Here is a 27,277-nt window from a genome sequence, read left to right as displayed (position 1 = left end):
GAGGAAACCGGAAAAAGGCCGAGGAAACCATTGTACCTTGATAAATATCCGACAAAATTCCTGAGCTAAAATAGACGCATATCCTTTAAGGAGTTCTTGGTGATTGTGTTTAGCCTTAACTTTTGTGGTTGTGAACTATATTGTCGAAATGGTCTTCATTTTTGAGGTTCGTGTCTTACTTCAATTTCAAAGTACCTGTACTTTGCATTCACAAAGTATAGAGAATCACCGCAGGCAAATTAGTAAAAGCCCATGTATCCACGGTTGTATAGGACAGGAGAAACAGACAATGTGCCTTTATCCTCAAATAGCTTTACAAATTAAGTCAACATCATAGTGAGCTAATTAGAGATAAAAATGAGGAAATGACACCACATGCTCTGCTTTCCCAATTCCACAAACAGCCAATCAAACAACAGCTCGCCGTCGTTCAGGGCTAGAGGTTAACAACGTCATACCATGCAGAATTATTACCAAACCTGTTTAATTTTAGATTCATTCTTTCACGGCTGAATTCCAGTTTTATTTCAATATTATTAATCAGATGCCCGCCTCGGTGACATTGTAGACGTGCGAGTCAGAATTCGTGTTACATTTAATTTATTCCGTGCGCCCTTTTTTCCATACAACCCTCGCAGAAATTTATGAAACGGAAAAATGTATAAGATGGTAAAAAAGTGTTCAATCATGATATGACATTGGCTGGTGGGATCACCCGGCGACTTTTCATACGCCCAATTACATGGGTGTCATTTTCCATAATTGGTGTAGCTGGCACGCAGTGCAGCTTAAACCCCTCGCCAAACACTGTTGTGGATAACAGGATAACCTCTGACCTCCCAAAAGGCGTGCGATGAACGTTAAGTACGCGTGCGTCAAACGTTGTTCGCGCATGATAGACAGGGTCGTGACCTCATATCCGCTTGCTGACGGAACCGGAATCAGCACAGATCATCTGCCCTTCATGTTTAAGAGGCCTGTTCGCACAGTTTCTTTTCGAAACTAAATATTTTGATTTTTGTAACGCTGCAAGAGGGACATGTGTGCAATTTGTCAAGTGTATGGTTTTTGGAGTGTTAAACTTTTACAACATAAATTGATGAATGAATTAGAGGTTCATCTCATCACACACCAGTAACTTCTCAACCGCTTGTCGTTTGGTATATGTATACACAATTATGTATATACAGACAAAATTATAACTGATGACGTAAAACCGCAATCAAAACAACCTAACTTGAGTTTTGCTGCCAACAAAATCAGGGCATAAAGACTGAAAAAATCACCAAACTGGAATACAACATCCTAATCGTGCTGAACGGAAGTATAAAACCGTATTCGATATTTCTAAAAACGGTATACACTGGTTTATCACGTTTTGTCAAAAATTGTAAAATGTGAACATGCCTCGGCCATATTTGCTGTGTCTCTGCTAGAAAAAAAATCACAATGTCATTTTTCCTTAAATATACCTTACATTTTGTTTTAATAGTCACATCCCCAAATCTATACATATAGGCCTACTTACAACTATTATATGACGGAGTATTAAACGACTGAGGTCTACAATTTATATGTATAATGTAGATTGCTGAAGCATTCAAGAATCCTTGGATGGTGCAGATGTACGCCTTAATTCGTTTTGAACATAGTATTTTATACATATCATGCTTGAAAACAGTATTAGTATCTAAATCGAAACGTCGCTGCCAAGTAAACAGAAGTTGTTATCCCTGTATCTCGTTATGTTATGCAACTCGACTTGTAAATGCCTCTCAAAGATGTTAAACATAGCCGAATACGAGAAAATAAAACCTGCGGCGGATGACACACAGTTGAATGCACGATGAATGACTTAAGTTATACTTTAATTACCGTAAGAGATTCCAGGAATTGAACCATTCAGATTCATAACTCTATTGCAATTTTCTATCACCTGATATTTTGGTCGTTTCGTAAAACTCATTAATTCTTCTACAGCGTGATAATACCACTCATAATTTTATACATAATAGTACGTATTGAATTGCATGGATACAGTCGCCACAGAAGGGTTATATATACCATACCAGTTTACATGGTCACACCATGGGTTGCAAACCTCCCCTGGGTAGATTTTATTGAGCACTTTAATATAGCGTTAAACAACATTTATTCATTCATTCAGTGTAAACAACGGTTTCTGAAAAAAATTTGAACTTCTGAGAGCTAACCAATATACATTTGGAATTTGTAATCATTTGGTAGGTTAACACCTTAATTAAAATATCTATACATACAGGGAAATATGGATACCTTTTAAACAAAGATGGCTGTAATTAAGTCCGCCCCATTCTCAAATCTCCACTTTCCAACAAAATCAAATGAAATTCAATTTCCTACATTTTGAAAAAGTATTTTTTAAGTGTTTTTTAAGAATGTGCGATTTTAGCCACATTTGCATTGTTTCAGTCATATCACAGCGATACATTTTTAAGACAGCAGATTAACAAGTCTATCGAAAGTATTAGAACCTCTTCGCGTATAAAACAACAGTGCAGTACAGTGATAACAACGATTATGCTTTTAAAAAGCAAAGTTCTAGACAAAATGAATCTATCTGTATACAGAACTACACCCGGGAGAGTAACAGCAACGGCAGTGTGACAGCTGGCAAATGGTCACAAAAACCGGTGAAATACGGCCCCTTTATCAGCTCACAACAACATAAGTGGATAAAAAAAAAGCAATGAAGTAAATAACAATTTAGTAAATGTCACTTGTCTAGAAAGCAGTGTTGTCATGACATTTCATAAATATGACAACAATGCAAATGAACATGACTAACGTTTCTCAAAAGCGTCTTGCAAAACGACCATTCAGAACTTTCGTGACTTTAGTTATAGTAGTTTTCTAAACTGATCAAAGTGTTAAAAGAGGAAATTTCCTTCAAACTGTAATGCATTTTCAGACATAGAATTGGCTTTGTAGCAATATAAAGTTAAATGAAAAAAATCTGCGAGCTAGACTTAGAAGTCGCTAAGTAACGCCTTTTGCTCTTACGTGTACAGTGCTCTGTTATTGAATTTCTGTTTCAATTTGTGTAGCTCAAGCTCGGAATCACGTGTCGTTCTTCAGAACTCCCACGTGTGTGGTCCACGGGCCAACAAAAGCAATAAATCTCACAAACCTGGTATAGGGTAACTGTCTATTAAGTAGCCCTTAAGAACAAAGCGGTTGTGCATATCAACGCCTTGTTTACCGTATGTTAAGTCAACATGCAGAGTTGGCCGATTATTTGCCAAAGACGGTGGTCCCCAATCCAGCTGGTTCCCTAACCTCACCATCAGAAATACAAGAGAAAACGTCAAATATTTGCAAACGGTAACACCTTGAACTGACAAATGCCATTAAATCAATTCACTCTGCATACAGATCAATTTTCTTTGTCGTCTTGTTGTGACGGCAATGGCGAGGTGGGGCTCGAGACGACCAAGATGGCGTCCTAGAAATGGCTAATTTCTAGACACGTCAGGCGCGGATCACGCCCTTCCCCTGTTAATAATTTATGCAATACACAGAAGTCAAAGTATCCATCAAGAACGTTTGATTAGTTACAATAAATCCCCCTGACCGAGACTGGCCCCCTCCCCATGAGCCAGACGGTTTTTCACAGTAGTTCATTGTCTTAGAAATAAATTACCGAACTGAGTAAACAACGCAAAAAAGAATGGAGTAAAACAGTCAGGAATTTTCAGAAATGTGCACAATCCTCTGCAACCATGCCAGCTGACTCGGTATGGCGCTTACACTTGTTGTTAGTGGAACTATATAAAATAAATGAAGTCAAGGAATACACAAATGAAAAAAATGAAAATGGTCAGTTCAGAAAAAATGGACATTTGGATGTAGGCATTTAAAGTTAAGAAAGTTTTAAAGCTTTTTAATACAGGTATACAAAACAAATTGTCACAAATTGTCATCATTCTGTGTATGTCATATAAGTTCCACGCTTACAAATTAACTGGGCGAAGAAATTATACCGAAGGCCAGATGAGAGTATAACCTTCATTTGTTTAATGACAAACACCCGACAGACCAACAGTGTTATGGTGGTAACAGGGAAAAGGAAGAATTAAGACAAACAGGAATGATACGTGTCTCAGCGCGGAGGGCAACTTTTGTTTGCTGTTATCAGATTTCCTTCAAATCTATCCTATCATCACAATCATCACCTGATACCAATGTTAAGAGTGCCAGTTGTGGGATCGGTACACAGAAAACTGTGCTAAGTTCTCTTAGGTAATGAGAACTTTTGTCTCAGAACTCCAGGGGAAATACGATAGGGTAGACTCAAACTCGACATTGATGTATGGCTTTCTGGTTGACAAGTGTGCGGCACAAACCTCGTAAAAACGTCATCATGCCCCCACCCATGGCGTAACCAAGTTACCAAGGCGGCCCCAGGCTGCGCTGATGGACTGATACCCGGGCCAGTTAACATCTCACCGCCGTCAATGGAAATCTCGTCATAGTTATATCGCACATAGCATGGGGAGAGAAAATTAAAACCACATTACTCTTGATTCTGAATTTGTAGATTGGCCTCAAAGTTATGCCGCGGTATCATCAGGTATATAAGCGTTGCAATAAACACTACGAATTTGGAAGAAGCGCATGAAAATGACAGGCCTGCGCTATCTCTACCAGCATGGGTCATTGAGTCAAATGATATGGGTGCTCTTCAGCTTGTGCTTTGTAACATTCGTCTTCGGTGTAATCGTCCAAGAAGATACGTCACACGTGAAAGCTCTAACCAAACGAGAGATCTCAGTCAAACGACGCCCTGAACAGCGCCCACGTATTAACAACCTCTATTGTGACGGTTAATATAACTCTCGTATATCAAGGCCATGTAGAACTGTTCTATTCACAGCCAGTTCTCTTGGCTTTCAGGAATTTATTTATTTGACGTGTCAAACGACACGTGGGACTGCATCCACGTATAACCTCCATTGCGATGATTGGTATATGTACATCAAGGTTCGATGAAACTGTTCCATTCACAGCTAATTCTCTTCTCTTTTAGGAATGAATTTATTTCTCTATTTGACTGGAGTTTTTATCCTTCAAGGGGATATGCCATTAGTGTAACTTCTGACGAAACCACAGCAAGCCCCTGTCAAAGACACGTTCACCTATTATTAGCAATTGTCATGGTTGATAGATCTTTATTATTTCAAGTAAAACATTTCTCTACCAGGAATGAACTTTTCGTATCATCTACAATCTATTTCACATATACGACTAAAATCACTATGATATTGGGCGATGGACACGGTTCTACCGCTGATACCTGACGCAAAGGCTTAATTCGATCGACTGGAGCTGAATTTGAACTCGCGCCCTTTCTGGTAAAGGAGATGTCCTCCTCCCAGAGAGAGTGAGTGCTTGGGGTTTAACGTCGTACTTAACAATTTTTCCAGTTATATGACGGCAAAGGAATCCTTAGAGTGCATGTAATGTGCCTCCTTGTTGCTGGACAGATTTCCACCGCTCTTTTGTCCAGTGCTGCTTCACTGAGACGAATTACCAAAGGCAAGTAAGCCGCCGCGCCCAAGCCATTATACTGATACGGGTCAACCAGTTGTTGCAATATCCCCGTCATGCTTAACGCCAAGCGAGGAAGTTACAACTTCCTCTTTTAAAGTCTTATGTGTGACTCGACCCAGGATCTACCGCTCTCGAAGCGGACTCCTCTCAGCGAGTGAAACTCTACATGACTGGATACGATACAGGGTTCCACAGTAACTAAGACAGTTTTCTTCTTTCCTGTCTGTATACGTGTAAGTTGTATACCAGTGACATCGAATAAAACCGGGTTCGGATCATTCTGGCTTGCAAACATTACTAAATGAATTCACAAAACCGTTTAAGGAATGAAATCTGAAGTTAATTGAATAAAAACAAAGAGGGACTCCCATCATTCTTGAATTTGTTAGTTTTATTGGCTGTGAAGAACAGAGCGCAACATATCTATCAGTATTCTGGTTTATGAACATCGCTTTGTTTTCTTTCCTTTTTTTATTCACATAAAAACCAATTTCACTCCCATGACCAATTGTGAACATACGATTCGACTAATAGTGGAAATATTATCAGAATCATGGCGAATGATAATGAAAGGACTTACAGACGAGACTACCTGACACATCAGTTCAGATCTTGCGGGCGCAATTCGTGGCCTGTTAAAATCTCCAACGTAAGATATTTCCATACAACTTCAAAAGTACATCTATCAAGCTTTGTTTATACCAGGTTAGTGATACCTATCACTCGGTAGTCTGCTCGTCTGTCACTTATTTTACCTCTGGCTTCACCTTAATTAAAAACAACTGGATACAGAGTATTCGTTCATCACAGCATCACAATACACCATCAGCATCACTGCTGATTCTTGTCTTTGAACACGCACGAGGAACCGGAGTACATCACAACCTTTGGTGTTCAGTCTGCATCAATGGTGTTTGTGCCACAGTGTCACATCTGCTTGAAGTCCATAGTCTCACTCCCTATTGGGCATGCCACTTCTGCTTAAAGTCTTTCGTGCCAACTCCGTTGGGGAACCATCACCATGTTTGCTCGGATATGTTTACATCAATGGTGATAAAAATAATTGCAATATATGTCAGCTGTGCACTGGGTGGGTTCACGACTCCACGGTGTCAACTCAGCAAATGCGTCCATGTGGCCATTACCATAGTGTCACTTCCATGGTGGGCAATCGTTTTCGGAGTTGGTCCATAGTATCAATTCAGCAATATGTTCATATTGTCGTGTTTATTGTGTCACATCCATGGTGGTCAATCACTTCTGGAATGGGCCAATAGCGTGAACAGCAATGCGTCCATATGTGGTCATGTGCATGGTGTTACTTCCATGGTGGCCTGTCACCTCTGAAGCGGGTCCATGGTGACAATGTTCGCCGGGAAATCGTCCATCAACATAATACCTTTTTCCCGATTTACATCGAGCTCTTTAATGTATCCAAACCAATAGATTACCATTCCAGGTCCGAATCTGATAACAAATAAAGACATCTTATACCACGGCAATGTCACATGTATACTGAAGTGAAGGGTGACTGAAAGAAGGGAAATTCCTTAACAAGAAATGACTTTGGATTACTCTCATATTAGGCTTTCGCGAGAACCCATTATAGAATATGGTCAGGCATACGAGACATCCATATCTAGCCAATGGTTACACACACAACAACAAACTGATAGACATTTCAAGTTATACTTCATCATTATTTATTTATCTGGTTGCTATTTATCGCCATCCTCGAGAATACAACGGCCGTCAGGTCTATGGGTGGAGGACACATAGTCACATAAGTTTTTTTATTTATTTTGTTGATATGATTTAAATTCTACATCGTACTCAAGAATATTGCATTCATACGACGGCGGCCAGCATCTTGGTGGGAGGAAACGGGGCAGAGCCCGGGGGAAACCCACGACCATCCGCAGGTTGCTGTCGGACCGTCACACGTACGTCAGTATGTTTTTTAAGATCAGTCTTTCATATTACTACGCACATATAAAGTATTCATTGCATCCAAAAGTACGATGCACTGGCCGTTCGCTCATCAGATCTAATTCAATCTGTCATAAAGTATTAGACAGTTGAAAGTTTTCCCATATATTACAGTTTAAAGTCAACCTTTATGAGAGGTCCAAATTTACCATACACACAGATGATATACGCTACGCCAAACAATTTCCCGTGCATAAGAAACTTAACCCCGGTCTAACCCCGAAAAGGGCGAGCATGCTAAGGGGGATTTATATGGCTTTTTACTGTACTACCGAAACATTTCTGATTACTTTTCTGGGAATCTCATTTTCTCCAGAACATAAACCAACTGTTAGCAAACAGACATTGGAGGGGGGATTCATTAAGCGTTATACAACTTTCTCTCCAGGACGAAAATTGCGCCGCAAAACAATCGACGGCAGCAATCAAGTGAATTGACAATTCGGGACGAAGTGAAGTGCGGGCCGACAGAAATTGGTCTAATACCTCAGTAAACTAACCAGGGATGGCTAAGGCCCCTGATCTGGGTGCCTTCTAGTCCGGCAGTAATCACGGCGAATTGTGTGTATCTACAATTGAAGGGACCAGCCTGGCCTAGATTAAAGTCAGTTAAGATTGTATATATTGGTAACGATCTTTTGCAATTCATTCAATATTTCTGTTTGAGCAGGGAAGCTGGCAGTGGAAACGTTTCTGGATTAATCAAAAAGAGTCTAACACGGGCAAACTCTATCCCAGCAGCGTTAGATTGTGAAGACGGCCGCGTCATCTATCAAACTGTCAAAAAGCGAAAAGAGCCGTGTCTCCCTGGCCGAGGTGATGGGGCCGCGGGATCTTAGAGATTACGGCCCGGTTAAATACACCAAGACAACCAGCCAGTGCAAGTAATAACCGTGTACACACGACTCATGATCCATACTAATTTCATTTCGCCTAACCTAACCTCGCTAGATGTCATCCAGGCGAGTAGAAACAAATTTCCACACGGGAACCCAACAGGGGCCCTAAAACAGTGCATCCAGCCAAAAATTTCTAATAATTCGTTGGCCGGGCCAACTTTATGCTCCAGATCCGCAATCCAAGTTCCGACGGCAACAAAAGCCGGCAGAGGTCCGTGCTGACGATTCTGCCTGTAGTCAAAATTCTAGGTCGACGACCAAACTTTGAGAGATTTTTTGACAGCTTGATTCGAAGTTGGTGAAGTTTTATTATAACAGCGTCAACTTTTACAACCTGCTTGAGGGTTACATTTCTCTTTTTGCTCGAAGCATTCCTCATCCAACGACGTCAACATCCGGAGTTGGATAGCCCTTGATGGTCCGAACTGGTTACTGGAGCAGTTTTAATGCTTATCTGATGGCAACCAGATGGAGAGTGAACGACCACAAAAAGCATAACGACAACATTAAACGAGACTAAAACAGACCCGACTGTTCCCGCGAAAAACGCGTGCGTAATTCAAGCCCCAGGAGAATCTTGGCGAAAGTGGGCATCACCCCGGCGAAGAATTGCAGGAACTCGGTGATCCGGCTAGTTTGCGGGCTTAACTCGATTTCGCGACGTCGTTATCGAAAATGAACATAAACCCTGACGGGACATCAAAAACTGGCTGCTAACTCAGGCCGACTGAGTTTCCCTCTGCTCCATGTCCCGCAGTGAAACTGGATAGAGCTGTAATCACCTTAGGAAAACACCCAGGCTTCTCGTTATGACAGAGGCTTCGGCCGGCCGGTCTGATAGAATAAATCTTTTATCTCAAACTGTGAAATTCTCTGCCAGCAGGACGGCCAGAGACTGAAGTCAAATCTCTCAAGATACTCACCACTCTGCCAGAACTAACTGTACTATCAAAGAGATTTTACGGTTTCACAATCCATCTCAAAAAGACAATCTCGGAACACTATCGCGTCAGAAAGATTTTGTGTTTTTAACTTTGAGCTTGTAAAGAAGATGAAAACGTCTGGCCTCTATTCCTTTACACAAGCACAAGGAAACTATGAAAATTTGACATTTATGGGACAGCAAACATCATCCATATAGGTGTAATGAAGCATTCTTATAAAATAAACCACAAACTATATCCATGTCAAACTGATAGCCCAGAGAACATTTCAACGCCCACAAAACCGCAGCTATTCAGGTTAACATTTATTTGCTATTTATTTACAATCTAGTCACAGTTAACCTATCCGTTACATCCATAACAGAAAGGGAAGCAAGTGTGGATGAGAAATGGTGTACAGTGGTGTAAACTTAAGCTGATCTGGCATTATTGGCAGTAGGAAAACAATGAACATTTAAGCCTTACTTGTATTGCTTTTTAAGCGTCTTGAAAACAAATATACTTACCTTGTATATCTGCTATCAAAACTAAGCTATTTTGGATGGAGCAAACATTCGTTAAATTTTCTTAATTTTTTTTAAAAACGAAGAAAACAAAACTATCAACTGTAAGGTCATCTTGGAACTGTGTACACCATGAGCAATTTTAAATTTCCTATAACAAATACCGAAAGACCTATATGTAATAAAATTGTCATTTTAACATCCCTGCTTTGTTTCATCATTACTTTTACACATGCTTTTCATTGATAATAAAATACATCATACAATAACCTATATCAACCTATAACCTATATCATATCACCATTTCTAATAATTACTGTCAGACCATGACGTTGACGTATTCCAGTGCCACCTGTAAAGCTTAGGATCAAGACTTTCACTTCTTTACTGGACTTTTTACTAGATATGACTTGCATACTGTTTCAGACTCATTGTTGCCGAAGTAATTACTTTTGTCAGGTAGGTTAATGAAGGGTGGATGTATCCTCAGACCCCTGGGCCTCTCCCATAAACCTCACGTTCTATAGACTCAAATAAAAGGGTGTTAAACTCCTATCAAATAAACACATATGCACTTTTTACACCTTACGCGTAGACTGAAACACCTGTCATACCACCCTACACCAGATGTAACAGTACCTGTTCCAGTAACTCCAAAACTGATCCTTCTCATATCCCTTGTGACTATGTTCATCTCCAAATGATGCTTTGCTCTCAATCCAGTTCACAACATGGCCGTTCACAGCTGTAAAACATTACAAAGTGTTCGGTGTAAAATGGTAGTAATGTGAATAATATGACAATATCAACCCCAAAACCATCCTCATCAATTGAAATCAAATTCACCCACACCAACCAAAATTTATCTAGATCAATAACATCATCCACGTCAACAAAAATCATCCACTCTAAACAAACGTCAGAAAGACCACTAGAATCATCCATATTAACCAAATTCATCCACACCATACCAAATTCACCCAAATGAAATCCATCGAGTTCACTCAGTCCGTTATTTCCTCTCCGGCCGTACCTGGGAAGGTCTGCTAGCAACCTGCGGACGGTAGTGGGTTTCCTCTGGGCTCTGCCCGGTTTCCTCCCACCATAATGCTGACCACCACAAATATGTGGTACTTAATAATTTTTAGTCATATGAAGACGAGGAGTCATTTGGTGTGTGTATACTGTCTCTTCTTGTGGCAGGGCCAGCCCATGCCACCAAAATGTTACGGCCACTGAAATTATACACTGTCACATTATACGGAAACTTTGTAAACCAGTTCGATTTCCTTGCTCTAACCTTTAAGTGCAATGAGCCAAGTCAGGCAGCTACAAGTGCCATTTTAAAAGTCTTTGGTATGATCCGACCCAGGCTTGATCCCAGGATATCCCGACTTCGAGGCAGACGCTCTAACCATTAGGCCACCGAAACGGTTAAAATTACAGGCGTCATTGAAATGTAATCAAGCGCGGAATTTCCCATAGCTACCAAACACAGTTGAGTGATATAAGTGGTCCTGGACAGTATCGTATATGTTTACAACAGAAGGGTTGTATGTGACATAATCACCACGGTAGAACAGTAGCCAGTCAGATTATAGTTCTACAAACATTGGCAAGTATAGCCGGACTTGAACCCGGGTCTCCAGACGTTGAGGCGGACTCTTTAACTATTAGGCCGCCGAAGCGGTTCCTTGTTACAGTAATTGCATCTATAAATCACCACTCATTCTAGGCACTTCTACATAATTTCGCCAAGTTGCCGGTACCTTCAAGGGTAAAAAGTAGGTTCATTTATGTAAATCTTTAACGTTTTTTGGAGATGGGTTCATTTTTCCATCCCTGTGAAATTGTGAGGTGAATGATTGATTTTTTGATTGGTGTTTTACGCCGTACTCAAGAATATTTCACTTATACGACGGCGGGTGAGGTGAATGAAAATATTCCTCTGTCTGAAACAATCAGAATGTAGTTTTATTTTGCAACATGAATAGCATAAAACTTAAACTGAAATGGATGCAGGAAGAAACTTGAGAACTAGGATAAGAGTAAAGAAAAGACGGAGTATTGCTTCTCTCCCCACAAATCTGCCCCTCCCCTCCTTCCCTCAACCACAAATATTGTATAAAATTATATTCTGCTAGTACCATTACTGTTATATGCAAATACCCCTACAAAGTAATCACTGACAACCTTTCTCCATATTGTTATTTTCTTCAATAACAGAGTTTAAATAAGTGTATTTTTAAAATGAACTGATTTCTTTACAGAAAGTACAAAGAAAGAGCGTAAGAAATGCCTTTATGTAGTTATGGATAGCAATACTTCAGACACAGCTGAATAGCTTTACCGCAGTCAGATGATTTCAGAAGCCATGAAAGAAACTTGCTTTAATCAAAAGCCCCAAAATACGGAATTCTTTCTCTGCGTCTATTATTTTTTTTTTCACCATTTTTAGAATTCCTGATTGTGAAGGTGAAGGAACATTGTCTAAATCTGTTTTAAGACATTCTCCAAACACTTTCAAGATGAGCTCCACCAATAACTGTCTTTATCATTACTCTTTCTCCTCAAGTCAATGGAAATTACATGCTTCTCTGACATTGTTATGCATTCTCTGAAATTAATTTTTTCCCTTTGGCCTGAAAGGAACATCAGAGCTGCCTTCAGCCGAGTCGAAACATCCGCTGTGAAGGGTATTAATCACTGAAATGGTTCGGCCCTGAAAATGCAGAGGTGATACTCTCCGATTCGGGTTCGGTGAGCCATGCTACCTTCCTGTGCTCTTAGATTAGCCGCAACAAGACTTCTCGCCATTCCTGACGGAGAATGATGTTTGTGCAATAGCTGCCTTACAAGATGTCTCTTCCTCTTGCATACCGAATCAAACCTCTACATTTCCTCTCTACTTCGGGTCGCAGGCTCTGAATCAATAATGCGTAGAGTTCGCCTCTTATCGCTCGCACCACCAGCACGTGGACATCGTCACTGGTACTTCCTGAAGTGGCTAGAACTGCTGGGCCATCAGCGAGGATAGAGGACCATACCGGACAATGGTTGACTTGTGGTAATGTAGCCGGACTATCTGTGACCAGCAGGTTATAACCATGACGCCTGAGAGCTCGTCGTGGAGCGCTGTGGATTCCAACCGACCTTGGACGATCGGTGGTCACAAGGGACAAGGGTTTACGACAGCTCGGCTCCATAACAAACCTGTCAGCATCGACGCACTTTGAAGTGGCTATGATCTCTTTCGTCCCGCAATTGGCCAAATTTAAACCTGTACCACAGCCCAAATTAAACCTGACACCGCCGTAACGTTCACAACGAGCAGCCATACTTTATTAAGATGGAAGGCTTGTAAAATCATTAACAATTACCAACACCTCACAGATAGAAAAGAAGGAACTTCAAAGGCAAGGCGAGCACAAAAGGACTGATAAAGGCAAAAATTGCCTTAACTCTGCAGATTTTTGGGTGTATTTGGAAGAGCGGCTGATTAAGTCAGCTTTTCGATCATGTCGTCTCAACATCAAAGGGATTTTTTTTTCTTACATTTTACCTTTAAACTATGTGACAATTTAGTTGATTTACAAGTGAACAGATATGTTCCTAACACAATATGTAATTAGTTTACTAGATATCCCTTTATTTATTTTTTTTTGTTTTTTTTTTGTTTGACAAGGAAATTAATTGTTATTTATCTAAATTATTTTAAGACATTCTGTTTTTTTTCTGAGGGAACACAGCACAGAATGACAAAAGGTACTGACTACCACAAAAGAGTAGCATGAACACCTATTGACACTGAAAGCATTTTTCATCATTATTTATGTCAAATGATTCAAAGTGAAGAGTAACCTTAGAACTAACCCTGAATGAAAGTGGTTTTAAAATGTGCTGTCACATTTTGTTATTCGTTTGAAAAAATATTTTAATATATATAATGAAATTAACATTACATGTAAGCTGCAACAATGAACTGCTTTTCTGTCCCAAATGAACAAATCAGATATGGCCTACTTCACAGACAAATAATCAACTTGAAAAGAATCTGTTCAAACTAATTTTATGAAGAAATACTCGACAAAACACCTGGTAGTTTACTGGCATTTTGTGCTCTTTGATCTATGTGCTAATCAACAACCACGGGTGCAAAAACAACACATGGATGTTGATTCAGCTGTCTAACCAGCATCTTTGTTCTTAAAATTTTCAATGCCTGTCCACATTTGGATAAAACATAAAACAATTTCAAATTAACCCATATACATAAAAGTGTGCTGTTAAAAAGTTCTAGAAAGTTCATGGACAAATTACTGACTTTTTAATAGAGAGACCATGTATCACAGTAGTTTCAAGAGAAAATCCAAAGATACCTATATGTCAATGTCCATAATTATAACATTAGTTTATTAGTAGATTATCTAATTACAATTTATTTATTTATTTGATTGGTGTTTTACGCCGAACTCAAAAATATTTCACTTATACGACGGCGGCCAGCATTATGGTGGGAGGAAACCGGGCAGAGCCCAGAGGAAACCCACGACCATCCGCAGGTTGCTAGCAGACCTTCCCACGTACAGCCAGAGAGGAAGCCAGCATGAGCTGGGCTTGAACTATCTAAATACAGATAGTTCCTGGGCAAGGATTATGGCTGTAGCTCTGTGGCAGGAAAATAGAAATAACACATCCAAGAATTGAGGATACTATTTCTGGCATCAAATTTCATTTTCTAGCATGTGTCATAAGGACAAAATTACTAATAACTCTGTATAGTCATTATCTGAGATTGCCAATCAGAGGCACAAAATATAGTGCTGAAAACTGGCTTCAGTTGTTCTTCTACAGAGCAATAATGCAAGCTGATTCATTTTAAAGGATTAGTGCTCAGATCTACTATTTATTCATAATTTAATATGCCTGCATATATTGTTAAATTGAGTGTGAAAAAATATTGATAAAGGGTACATTAACCTAAGTAATATGGCATTTAAAATAACTGGATAATGGGGCTGGTTTTATGCATTTTTCCCACCAACACTCGGTGGTCTCTGCCGACATACAAGTCCAACCATTACAAGCTGTCAGAGCTTCACCATTTAATTCTGTGTTAAAAAAGCTACAAGTGTGACACCAAGCACATCAAATTTCTCCACAAAATGGTTTGCTGCTCTGCATAATGTTGCAAACACAGATGGTTAAAGAACCCAGGAGTTAAGTTTCCACATGGTTTGGCTCTCTGGAAGGCATGGATTTACAGCATGGAAGGATTTTGTACCTACTAAAAACAGCTGTATCTGCTCTCGCCATTACACAGTTGAAAGCTAGGAGAGGAATACAGCTGAAATTCCAAAATGGCACTGTACATAGCAGTTGTAAAATACTATTAACTGAACTGAAAAATGATAAATAGTAAATATATGTACACTAATGTCGATTATACGCCCCTACAGGCACGGGCTATTCGGAATGCCGGCAATAACAGGTACCGGTAGTTGTCATCACATATAGGTATAGATTTAGAATCCCATGGGGAATAAGTGAACACCCAAAATGCACAGTTTAACACAGGACAAAGCTATAGCTTACCAGTCCGCTTTGTCGGTGTGGTGGGAAATGTCTGGACAAATTAAGATCAAATTCAATGTCAGAAAATTCGGAATCTGAAGTCTGGCCAGAGATTTCAATTCAGAGAATTGGAAATTTAACATTGTTCACTATGGGTTCAAATTGATATGGCAGTATATGTGTTTCTGTGTAGCTAAAATCCATCTCGAAACTGACATCGTTTTGATACGAATTCCCAGGTTATTTAGGCCAGCTGGGCATGGGTTGTCCATCTATGACGTCACCTGCTGACGTACCAGGTGGCTGGCTGAGATAGGATAGGGCAGTAAATCTGTTGTTTTTGGTGGATTTGAAGTCATTAAAACATTTCTCAGGAGCCATCCTGGTAACATACAGTTTAAACAGGTTATAATCTTTATAATTAAGACCAGTAGCTAAATCTGGACACTAATCCTTTAAGCATGTTAGTAACTTGAGGCTAGAGATGGAAAATACATCAGCTGGGATGTAAAAAAATGAATAAATTCATGAACTTAAGTTAAATATTTAATCTCAAAATAATACTGAAAACAGTGGACAAAATGTGATGGGCCAGAAGGCCAAGGAAACCATATCCTCATGAAATCCATGAACAATAATTCAACAAAAACTACTTGCCTGAAGTACAAATGACAAAACCTGGTGTTGAGGGAATAAATGATGACTTTTTTTTTTAACTTTAACACTAAAGGTGGCGGATGTGTTCTCAAGAAAGTCAGTGAATATATCAGCATGTCCTTGTAATCCTGTGTGTTGCACATGTAAATACATGCATGCAGAATAGTGTTGTCAATTGCACTATTTTATTTAATATGTAATAAACAGAACTATTATGCTATCATGACTTTGTTCTCACCTATGGGGACTTCCATTTTGATATCAGGGGTCTTGTCATAACCTCTGGCTCTCATTTCCTCCTCACCTACATATACAAGAAACAAACAAACAAAAAACACTTTTTGGGCTAAATGTTCCTTCAAAACAAAACCACTGAATCTGTCACTTTCGTTCCAGCCCTAATCAAGTAACCTCCGCATGGACAAAGGTGACAGCAGAAGTCCACATTTACCAGTTAAAACAAAAACACCAGGTTCTCTTAATTTTCTTTCAAGGAGAAAAATACAAACATTTAAGTTCTTAAGCTTCAACACTGACGAATACACCATTATAAAATGATTTCACCCCATGGAATTATGATGAAAGGGAAACAACTCTGGAGTAACTGAGAACACTTTGACCCATCAAGAAAACTTCAGTAACAAATACTCAGTTAAGTTAATAATTAAGAAGTCTTTTTGATATCTATAATATTACTATCTTATTTGCCTTGGCATTCCAGTAAACCAGCACTATAAACATATTATAGTTCAACAGGACTATTCTCCTATAGGGAAACACTGTAGTGATAAGACGGAAACATGATCAAATGTGATGTAAAACCCCCAAGCCAACCTACAAGCACCAAGGTTTTTCCCTGCAGCAGGCCATACCAAGAGTCAACATATTAAAAGAAAAAGACATAACCCTAGTTATTTCAGAAGTAGAGTGGAAACAGAAAAATGGCCAAAGACATTTTTTTTTCTCACATGCTTCATAACTCTAGGAATCAACTCGTAAGTAGGAATTCTTAAAAGGACATAGGTTGCCCCATGTTAGAGGCACCCAGAACACGAGGCTTCATCACGCATGGTTTAAAGGTAAAACAGGGCTCAAATGACATCAGCGGAAACAGCTGCGTTCTTGGGTTACAGAATCACCTCACCCCTGATTGGTTAAAACTGATAACATGGCAGCGCTTTCAATTTTCTCAAAGCGCACAATTTTGTTAACTTTGAACTGTAACATCTTTGTTATGCAACATTTACCAAAATCAAAAGTTATGCTTGTTATACATGATGTGGGATACTTAAGTGATGCATACATATACATGTATATTTGGTATGGAGTTGTCTTTCCTTTTAAGCCCTTTCTCACTAGAATGCCATCTCAAAGACAAATGTCATAACCCTGTTTAGTATGCTGAGTACAATATGCTGCCAGCATATTGGCCAGTATGAAAAACAACCCCATTTGATAGGTTTTCGCCTACATGAATCAATTTATTTATTTATTTGACTGATGTTTTACGCCTCAACGAAGAATATTTTACTTATACAATGACGGCCAGCATTATAGTGGGGGAAAATTGGGCAGAGCCCAAGGGATCTAAGTACTTCCAATTCTTAAAATAGCAGATCTGCAATAACATGAATTGAGGGTTAGAACAATGCTTACCAATGTAAGCCAGATCCAAAGAATCCAATTTCCGCTTCAGTTTGAACTCATATTCATGGCCAACTGAACTGAATTTATCAAGGAAGAATTTGGGGTTAATTTATTAACTAGTTACGACAGATTTGAGCCTGAAGGTTGGATTAGGATATTATTATAGGTTCAATAATAAGCTATTTAATCAAAGTTAAAAATAAAGAAAGCTTTATAGCAACAATAATCACTTAATTTATTTATTTGATTAGTGTTTACTCCGTTCTCAAGAACATTTCACTCACGAGATGCCAGCCAACATTATGGCGAGAGGAAACCTGGCTGAGCCCGTGGGAAACCCATGACCATCTGCAGTTTGCCTGAAAACCATCTACAACCAGAGAGGACGCCAGCATGAGCTGAACTCACACTGATTGAATCGGTGAGAGTCTCTGGTCATTATTCTGCGCTAGTACACCATAAACCACCAGTCAACGGAGGCCCCCAGTATATAACAATGCGATGACATAATTCTGTAACTACTTACCTATATGATGTGAGCACAATGCACAATTTCTGCTTCAAGGATTTCTTTCTTTAATTGATGTTTAACACCATACTGAAGAATTTTTCACTCATACAGTGACAGTCAGCTTTATGAGCAGAGGAAACCAGAGATCCTCGGGTAAACCACCGACCTTTGTCAAACTGCTGATGTACTTTCCCACATGTAATGTACAGATGTTCTCATTATACTGGTGGAAACCAAGTGATTTTCAATGAACGTTAGACTGTGCAAACTGCCAGGGCCCTACAACAGATCAATCCAAGGCAGAGATTACATCTGGCTGGAGACTGAGCTAGAATATTCATGGAATAGACACAAGGAAACAACTAGGGCATTTCCACTTTCCTGCATGTGCTATTGTCACAGAGGAGAAAAATCTAAGGACAAGAAAGGTCAAGGATACTGTTTTATACAGTCCACCAGGGGGCCGTAATGGTCATCGTCCAACACACACTGAAAGCAACAGACAACACTGAGTGATCATAGAAGTTATTACCAACTTGTTTTTTAATGTCTGAGGAGGGTATAAAAATAAAAATAAAACTTGCAAATCATCTAATGTGTGGGGAAATTAGGACTATCCCATAAATTTTCTGGTTGAAGATATATTTATATCATCTGAAAGCCATGAAAAAGTATTCTCTTTACTTTAATAAGGCACCTCCTGGATTTGAACCTACATGTATGCCAAATTCTTAGGTAATTGAGCAATTTGACCATTTCCCGGAAATGGCCTCACATTTTCACCTTGTTTAAAAAAGGGTGCCCAACTAATCTTTTTGCTTTTATAATGGACTTGATGAGTGCAGTTAACAATATGAATGTGTAATCAACCACTGTTTTTGTTACAAACAAGATTGTATAGCCTATGACAAAGTGATTAGTTGACGGATTGTAGGCAGGTTTGGAGGATTCAGGGGAACATACATAACTCCAGATGTTTATACAGAACACCCAAATGCAAAGAAATACCAAAACAATTTGAAAAACAGTGCCACAGAAAAAGTCATTCCACTGACTTCAGCAGTAGTTTGTAATGCGAGTCTTATATGTTGTCAGGCAATGCCAAAAAGCAAAACTGACTTTCTATTATCAGAATTACTTCTTTTTCATTTAGGCAAGCAAGACAGTGTAAGACTTTATTGGTCTACTTACATAATGTACCTCTGCAGCCAAAACTGGGTCCTCTATTAGAGTCGTATCTCGCATCATCTGGGTCACTTGACTTCTGGACGCTGTGTATCACAAGCAGATAGAGAAAATTTAGGCTACCAGTACTGTTAAAAAGATTCAAAAATCTGATCTGCTCTAATAAATGACTAAGCTTTCATCTTTTAAAAATTTAATCTCATTACACAATGTGAGTATGACATCACCTACAACCTTTGCGGCAACTATCAAGCCCTTGATCTTACGATGTCAAACATTTGAATCAAGCTCTCTTCATTTCAGCAGCAACTTAAAGTCAAAAAGAATGTCACACACCCAGCAATGGTTGAATGGTGGTTTAAACACCTGAACCTAAGTGGCATATATAAAATAAAAATTAACCATCTATCAACCCAAAAATATAGAGGTAATCCTACTTTTCCACAGGTAAAATCCAGTGATAGTACATTACTGGAATTAGGAAATAGGAATTGATTTCCTTGCACATCACTATTTATTTGATAGGTATGAAAATTAGTGGTGAAGACGTATTCACCACTACGACAGCTCTCAAGTTTATCGGAGGAGGAAGCAGTTCATAAAGAAAATCCTCGCCTTTTGCTAGGTATATGTAAATACTAAACCTCCTTAGTATATGAGGCTCTGATCTGCTAAGTGGATACCATGATTGTCTTACAATGGAAGGGAGACAACCAACTAACACTAAATATCACACTAAAGGGAGATAATCTAATAAACGCTCACAATCCTGCAAGAATAGGAACATATAGTGATGAAGTATAAATGAACACATTATCATAAGACCTAAGAATCTGGATTTATTTATTTTTTTATTGGATAGGTGTTTTACGCCGTAATCAAGAATATTTCACTAATATGACCGCACCCAGTATTATGCCCTAATGAGGTGCCAGAAGCAGCGCTTGCAAAGAAACCCTGACCAGTGGCACATTCCATATTTTCGTAATGTATAGGTTACTTCCCTTGACGGGAGGCATGAGGGTAATTATCCAATGCTGTTAGCATTTGGAAGTACCAGTGTCGGAATTTAATAAACAACTGAAATTCCATATTTTCGTAATACATAGGTTGCTTCCCTTTTCAAAGATTTATCTCAACTTGACGGCAGATATCTGTTTTCTTTTCAGTATTAAAGCATATGGGATACGGAAAATATTTCCTTTTACTTTGTCAGTTTCTCAATGCACAGAAGCAAATGAAAATGATTCAAAAGTAGTTAACCGTACAAAGAAATTACACGGGATTGGTCACAGTTCGTCACTGCATCACATTGATACTTCTGAGTGCTAAGAGCATAGGATAATTTCTCTGCTACCTTTCGTGCTTTACGAAAATACAGAATGGTACATTTCCTGATCAACACTGGAAGTGGGGGACCACTGAGCAGATTTTGGACAGGGGTGTATTGACGGGTAGCACCTACCTTTGGCACCACTATTTCAGTAATAAGGCTACACTACATTGCCAAACTCCAATAGGCTGACTGGCTATTGTTCAACCGTGGTGATGATGTCACAGCCATCCCTTCTATTGTAAACATATACAGTACTGTCCAGGACCACTTATATCACTCAACCAGCATCTGATTACATTTCAATGATGCCTCATGTAATTTTAACCGATTTGGTGGCCTAATTAGGGAATCCGCCTCGAAGTTGGCAGATCCTGGGATCAAACCCGGGTCGGGCTATCCCAAGGACTTTAAAAATGGTACTTGCAGTTGCCTCACTTGGCGCACAGCACTGAGAGGTTAGAGCAAGGAAACACAACCGGTGTCAGTATAATGCGACTGGGTATCATGTCTGGTGTCTTCAGCATGATAATTCAGTGATGGCAGCACTTCGGCGACATGGGCCCTGCCACAAGAAGGCATAATATAAGTACTGACATCTAATGACTCCTCGTAGTCATATGACTGAAAAATTGCTAAGTACAACAGAAAACCCTGAAGCATTCATTCATTCATTCATTCTTCATGGAATTAATCAGGAGTCCTCACCCGACTGGCCATCATGTTTAGTCACAGATAAATGTTTCTCCAAGATGATCCTTGCTGTGAGAGCAGGAGAGAGGTCAATCTGAAAAACACACAAAATGGTACACACATTAATCACTCAAACTTCAAAAGTATCTACTGACCACTTCAAAAAACCTGTGTACATGAAAGGTGTTTTAATTGGTACTCATCAATATTTCAGTTAAGTAATGGTGTTCAACTTTATAGGTGAAACATAGCTGGAACACCAGACACATAATACATCTCCTGATAAGATTTCACAGTCAAGCCTGTAGGAGATGTAGTTTCCTGGGGACAAATCTAAAGAAAAAGTTACATGCGCTGGACATACTACAATACCTCAGTTTGACCTTCCAAATAATGATAAAATAGCACCATTTTCAGACAAAATAGACCCAAACTAGCACTTTCCACCATCCAGGTGGCAGCTGGTATCAATAAATTGGTAAATGAGTGCCATACAACAGATCAGGTCTTGATACATAAGGTGCACTTGGATTCACATGTGCATAGAAAATTGTTCACATGCAATAAATTTAATATTTAGATATATTTCATGAAACATCTAATATATCTAAATGAAGTGTAAACTGTGATTGGAAATCAAATTTGTTGCCTGTACGAGGTATTTTAAAAAGTGATGAAATGTTTGCAGTTAATGTACATAAACACCTCTGTTAGGACAGGGCTTTCAGCACTTTTTCTGGCTACTCTCGACCTTAAATTATTAAAGTTGTTGATCTGACGTATCAATGGAGTTCAAGTTCGATTTATATTCAGGTTGTTGTTGTTGTACTAATGACTGCTTGTCAAACACAAGGCAACATTTATGGTGTGTATACTATGTGCTTGTTTTTGAGTAACAAAATATTTCAAGCCGATTTGAACTTGACAAGAAAAATCTCTCTTAAGGCTTTTATATTCCATCTGGTTTCCTACATGGAGAACTGGGACTGAAATGTTGACTGCCATCTCGTATAGATCCTGCTCACGTGCAGCGGAAGTGTTGCCATAGGGAATGACGCAATGCGGGAATCCCTCATGATGTGAAGGATTTTGATTAGTTCAATGCAAGGTCATGGCTCGTGACCTATTAGCATAAATACGGAGCCTGCAAAGCTTCAATATCGGCCTTTCAGAAAAATATCACAAAAAGTTCATTTTACCCTATCTGACCTGAGAAAGGTACAGCTTAGTGCAGGTGATGGCCATCTCACTGTATGTTCGATTACAGTGTACGGTTTGTTAATGGTGTAGATATATCTGTACACCAAGCGCATGGCTAATTATGATTACTCTGCCTATCTGAAACCTGGGAGACAATAGAAGCACATGGGGATCACCTAACTTTTCGCATTTCGTTATTCAACGCGTGTCAATTATAGCTTGTTAATTTTATTGTAATAAAATGTTCATCTAAAACTGTATTCCTAATCTCAGTTCCTAGGAGTCTGTTATTTCTTCAGACAATTATTCTGTCTTATATTTATTACAGCAACCAGGATCCCTACAGGTTGTTAGAGTACTGTAAACTCTAATGTCAGTTCTTCCTCTACAATCTTATGTTTGGAGATTTATTAGAGAATTTCCAACAATAACAATTATCCCAGGTGTTGGGCGTGACACTATGCATGAGATTTTCTACATATACAATGAAATATAGAGAAAACCGCTGCAGGGGTACACCTCATACCTTGAACCATGTTTTCAACAGAGAACATACCTCATCTGCTAAAGAAAGTATCACACATTCTTTTCCTGCTGAAACATCTTGTAAGTATCTGGAGATAAAGTACAAATACATGAAATGAGTTTTATTTACAACGTTCAAAAGCACCAAATGTTGATATGTTGCCAATGCCTTATTCTCGCCTGGATTTTTGACACTATTTCAGACCATGGTTTGCCAGAAGATTTATCAGGGTTTGTCAGCTCATCATATGGTACACTGCACATGTATCTCACATCAAAATTTAACTGCACACAAGACAGTACTGTATAGAGCAAGGCTAATATGCAAACAACTGTTAACGTTACTGAAACAATACATTAAATTGTTCCACATGACCAATAATTTTTCCCAAGAAATATCTAAAATCAACATCATATAATCCCAAAACTTTTTCTGATAGAATAACAAACTTATAAATTGTATTGATAAAAATAAATAAATAAATAAATAGCAATAAAAAAATAACATCTTACCTTTGAATGAATGATTATGGCTTAACGCCACATCAGCAATTTTCCAGCCATGTCGTGGCAATCTTACCTTTGATAATATTTTTCTACTGATGAAGTACTGTATCTCTGGTGATGACATTTTTTCATTTTTTTCTACAAAAACATGAAATGAACAGAATGGAGGTCATTACATGTAGTTTAATTCAGTGGAATTCCAATAATACTGTCTGACCCCATAACTGGTATCCATTTGTTTGGAAAGAAAAGAATTTGAAAAAGACACAGTATGAGAAAGTGAGAAAAGTCATCATGGAGACTAAAGGATAACCTAATTTACATATTCTAAACTGTTTTCCGATTGAAACAAACATGCCGACAAGATGCATACACGTAGCACATTTTATTGTAGCTCAGGTTTCACCAACAAGGTATTCCCAGGGCACAGCTGCGAAGTTTACACTGGGTAGAATATTTACAATAAATACAATAAAAACTTTCCCTACCAACCTGGCCTATTTTTTTTCTGATAGGATCCACATAGGGCCAATTTTTAATGCACAGCCTCACTATGCTATTGTTTTTGACATCATGGCTCCATAAACAATGAATGTGAAAGAATCAACAAATTTCGTCTAAGGCCAGATTTGAAGCCTTACCTAATGTATCCTAGCCACTGAAAAGCATCTCTAACTACCAGACCATGGCCCAGTCCTTTGAAAACCATATGTAATTTTGTTCATGAAATAATTAGATGTATACATATCAAGATAAGTAAAGAGACACATTTTAACTCATCATAATGTCAACAGTCAGGGTGTGATTGGTACTAGCACAACACGATGAGTGGTGTACTGATTATGGTGCCAGTGTGTGAAAGCTTGTTTCTTTGATTCTGACACATTCTTGGCAGTTTTCCCTCTGTAACTCTGGCAACTGTGTTCAGAGCTGTCCTGCACAAATGTGTACATGTTCGACTGGGAATATCTTTTATATGGAGGGCAGTGAAATATTCTTGAGTAGGATGTAAAACGCCAATCAAATAAATAAAATAAATCTTTTTATATGGAGTATTGTATGGCTTTAAATGTGACTATTATGTTGCAACCTTGACATATCTCAACAGAAGCTGCTGTGCCCTGGTTCAAAACGTCATTCATGCTAGATATAGCACTGTCACATTGATATGCTGGTGGAAGGAGCATTATAGACTGAATGGTAGCTGAATTGGGTTGAAAATCATAGAGAAAAAGTGTGGGTCTACTGTTCAATACAAAGTCCTGTTTTCATGTCTTGAGTTGATTTTCAAGGTATAGTTATAAACCACAGCAGAGATATGCTGCTAATATTTCTACTCCACAGATGGTACCTGGTTTTCTGCCACTATAATGCTGGCCGCTGTCGTACAAGTAAAATAATCTTGAGTGCGGCATAAAACACCAATCAAATAAATAAATAAATACATTATACAGTGCAGTATCTACATTCATACCTGATAATCTTGTGACAAAATACTCCCCAGAGTGTTCACTGGAATCCTGTAATACATTCATTTTATTTTTGTTAAATACTTTGGTCATGATTACTTATCATACACTAATTACATTTTACAACCTTTCAAGGAATTTGGAATGAAGAAATTATCATAATTCTACAAACTTTTCAACCACCTCTGTAACCAATATTGTGAAACATTCTGAGAGAACTGTGGAGTGTAGAAAAATCATTTGCACAGTTTTGTGAAGTTTACATCCTTAATGACACAGACAAATCATGTTAAGCATCATTTACATAATAATTGTACGAATACATTTCACTGAAAACATGCTTCAGTGGTTGAAAAGGTTGAATAATCACAGTAAACAGATTTGCATTGAACTATTTACAGGAATGTAACTCTAATTCAAGTGGTTCAGCCATGAGAGTTATAATGCAAAACATGATCAAATGTGCTGTAGGATATTTTGTTCCATCTTCGCATTATTTTAGTTCTGTACCTTGCCTAAAAAGAACTCTTTTGCAGAAGCTATGCAGAAGAGTCTGGGATAAAAAGAAAGGGTGTAAAATAAAAAAAAATAATAATAAAAAAAAGATAACGTGAGAATGTTAACTTGTAGGTGGGGGCTCTCTTTACAATAAGTGTTCAAATACAATGTGCAACTACCAGTGACAGTTAATATGGATGCCCGCTTTACTTCTATTGGGAGAAATCACTTGAAAAGTATGCTTCTTCTGCAACTACAACATATTTAAATATGTTTCTCATTGTAAAGCTTGTAGGATGCACCACTCGAATCAGAGTTAGGCCTAGCTCTCGGGGGTTATATTATGCAGAAACATAACCCTATAAGTAAGCACTCCCTTACTCTGCACTCCTGGATGCTCAGTGTGAAATACTGATGTTGTTCACTGTATCTGTTCATTTCTATGTCTGATTTATGTTAGTATAATGTTTCACGTTGCAAATGTGCACTGGAGCAAAACTTCTCTGTGTGCATGGTTAACTCAAACTGACAAACTGTTCCAAATGTTCGCTTGGCAATACTCAGAGACAGCTGGCTACTCTATCTGCTTTATTCCAAGTATGCCTCCAAGTACAGAAGTTTTGAGTACTGCAAAGTGATTGGATGGGGATTTTAAACATGGTGCTCTATGACAGATAATGCTTTAGCTCTTCATCCTAAAGGATAAGGGCCCTGATGCCAACAATGCTACCTGTCATATAACCTTACTTACTTTATGTGTTGTCCGGCACGCATCAATGTTGGGGCACATAAAAAGTGTTGGTCCGTACTTGTAGTTGACCAAAATGCTTATCTCAGCCAGATGTCCCCTCTTCCGATCGCTAGTAAATCCAACTGAGCCGAAAACTACATGGCCATCCCTGCTAGGCATGTAACACAACCAACATATTGATCTCTCAAGTTCTTGATAACCTAGCATTTCAGTCAACTACAAGTACGGACAGACACTTTTTATCCGCCCCAACATCGATGTGTGACGGAGAGCACGTAAAGCAGGTACGGTTATATGACAAGTAGCATTGTTGGCATCAGGGCCCTTATACTTTAGGATGAAGGATTGCATACAGAATGAACAGAGAATACGGACAACCACGTCATACAACTGACACTATCTTCATGTGGAGGAAAGAACACTGAGAACCAAGGAATGCATACAGGACTATTTCTACACTGGCGTATAGAGCTCCATCAAGTAAGTTCGTTTTACATATCTGCATAAAAATAGAGTGTAGGCAATTACCCTGGATAAGTCTCCACTAACTTAGGCAAACACTTGCGGGAATTAAACGCGTGAATACAGTCAATGATATCATTGTACACTGACATCTCCATTATTCTCCTTAGACGTGTTTAACTTGCCCGCCACGTGAAGCGGAAGTTGAATATGACGCACACAATGCGACTCACGTTTTAACAAGATTAACTAATAGTCTTGAGGAATAAAAATTGAAAAGGCTTTAATCGTTACAAAAAGCTTAAATATTTCATATGAGTGTAAAACAGCATAATAAA

At 38.8% G+C, this 27,277-nt stretch overlaps 1 protein-coding gene across 1 annotated transcript; it reads right to left on the bottom strand.

Moving 5' to 3' along the window:
* Window positions 1-5,986: 5,986 nt before the first annotated feature.
* On the bottom strand, window positions 5,987-27,125 carry LOC135467701 (CDAN1-interacting nuclease 1-like). Its single transcript, XM_064745514.1, has 11 exons — window positions 27,006-27,125; window positions 25,234-25,279; window positions 23,833-23,897; window positions 23,284-23,341; window positions 21,543-21,621; window positions 19,508-19,587; window positions 18,756-18,805; window positions 17,815-17,882; window positions 16,397-16,462; window positions 10,567-10,672; window positions 5,987-7,059 (listed from the first exon to the last, which is right to left on the bottom strand). The coding sequence occupies exons 1-11, from the start codon at window positions 27,095-27,097 to the stop codon at window positions 6,930-6,932; spliced, it is 840 nt and encodes a 279-aa protein (XP_064601584.1). The 5' UTR covers window positions 27,098-27,125; the 3' UTR covers window positions 5,987-6,929.
* Between the last annotated feature and the right edge of the window lie 152 nt (window positions 27,126-27,277).

This window comes from Liolophura sinensis, chromosome 6, assembly GCF_032854445.1.
Source record: "Liolophura sinensis isolate JHLJ2023 chromosome 6, CUHK_Ljap_v2, whole genome shotgun sequence".
Taxonomy (NCBI): Eukaryota; Metazoa; Mollusca; class Polyplacophora; order Chitonida; family Chitonidae; genus Liolophura; species Liolophura sinensis.
The sequence above is the reverse complement of the archived record's forward strand: the minus strand, read 5'-3'. Positions and strand labels throughout refer to the sequence as shown.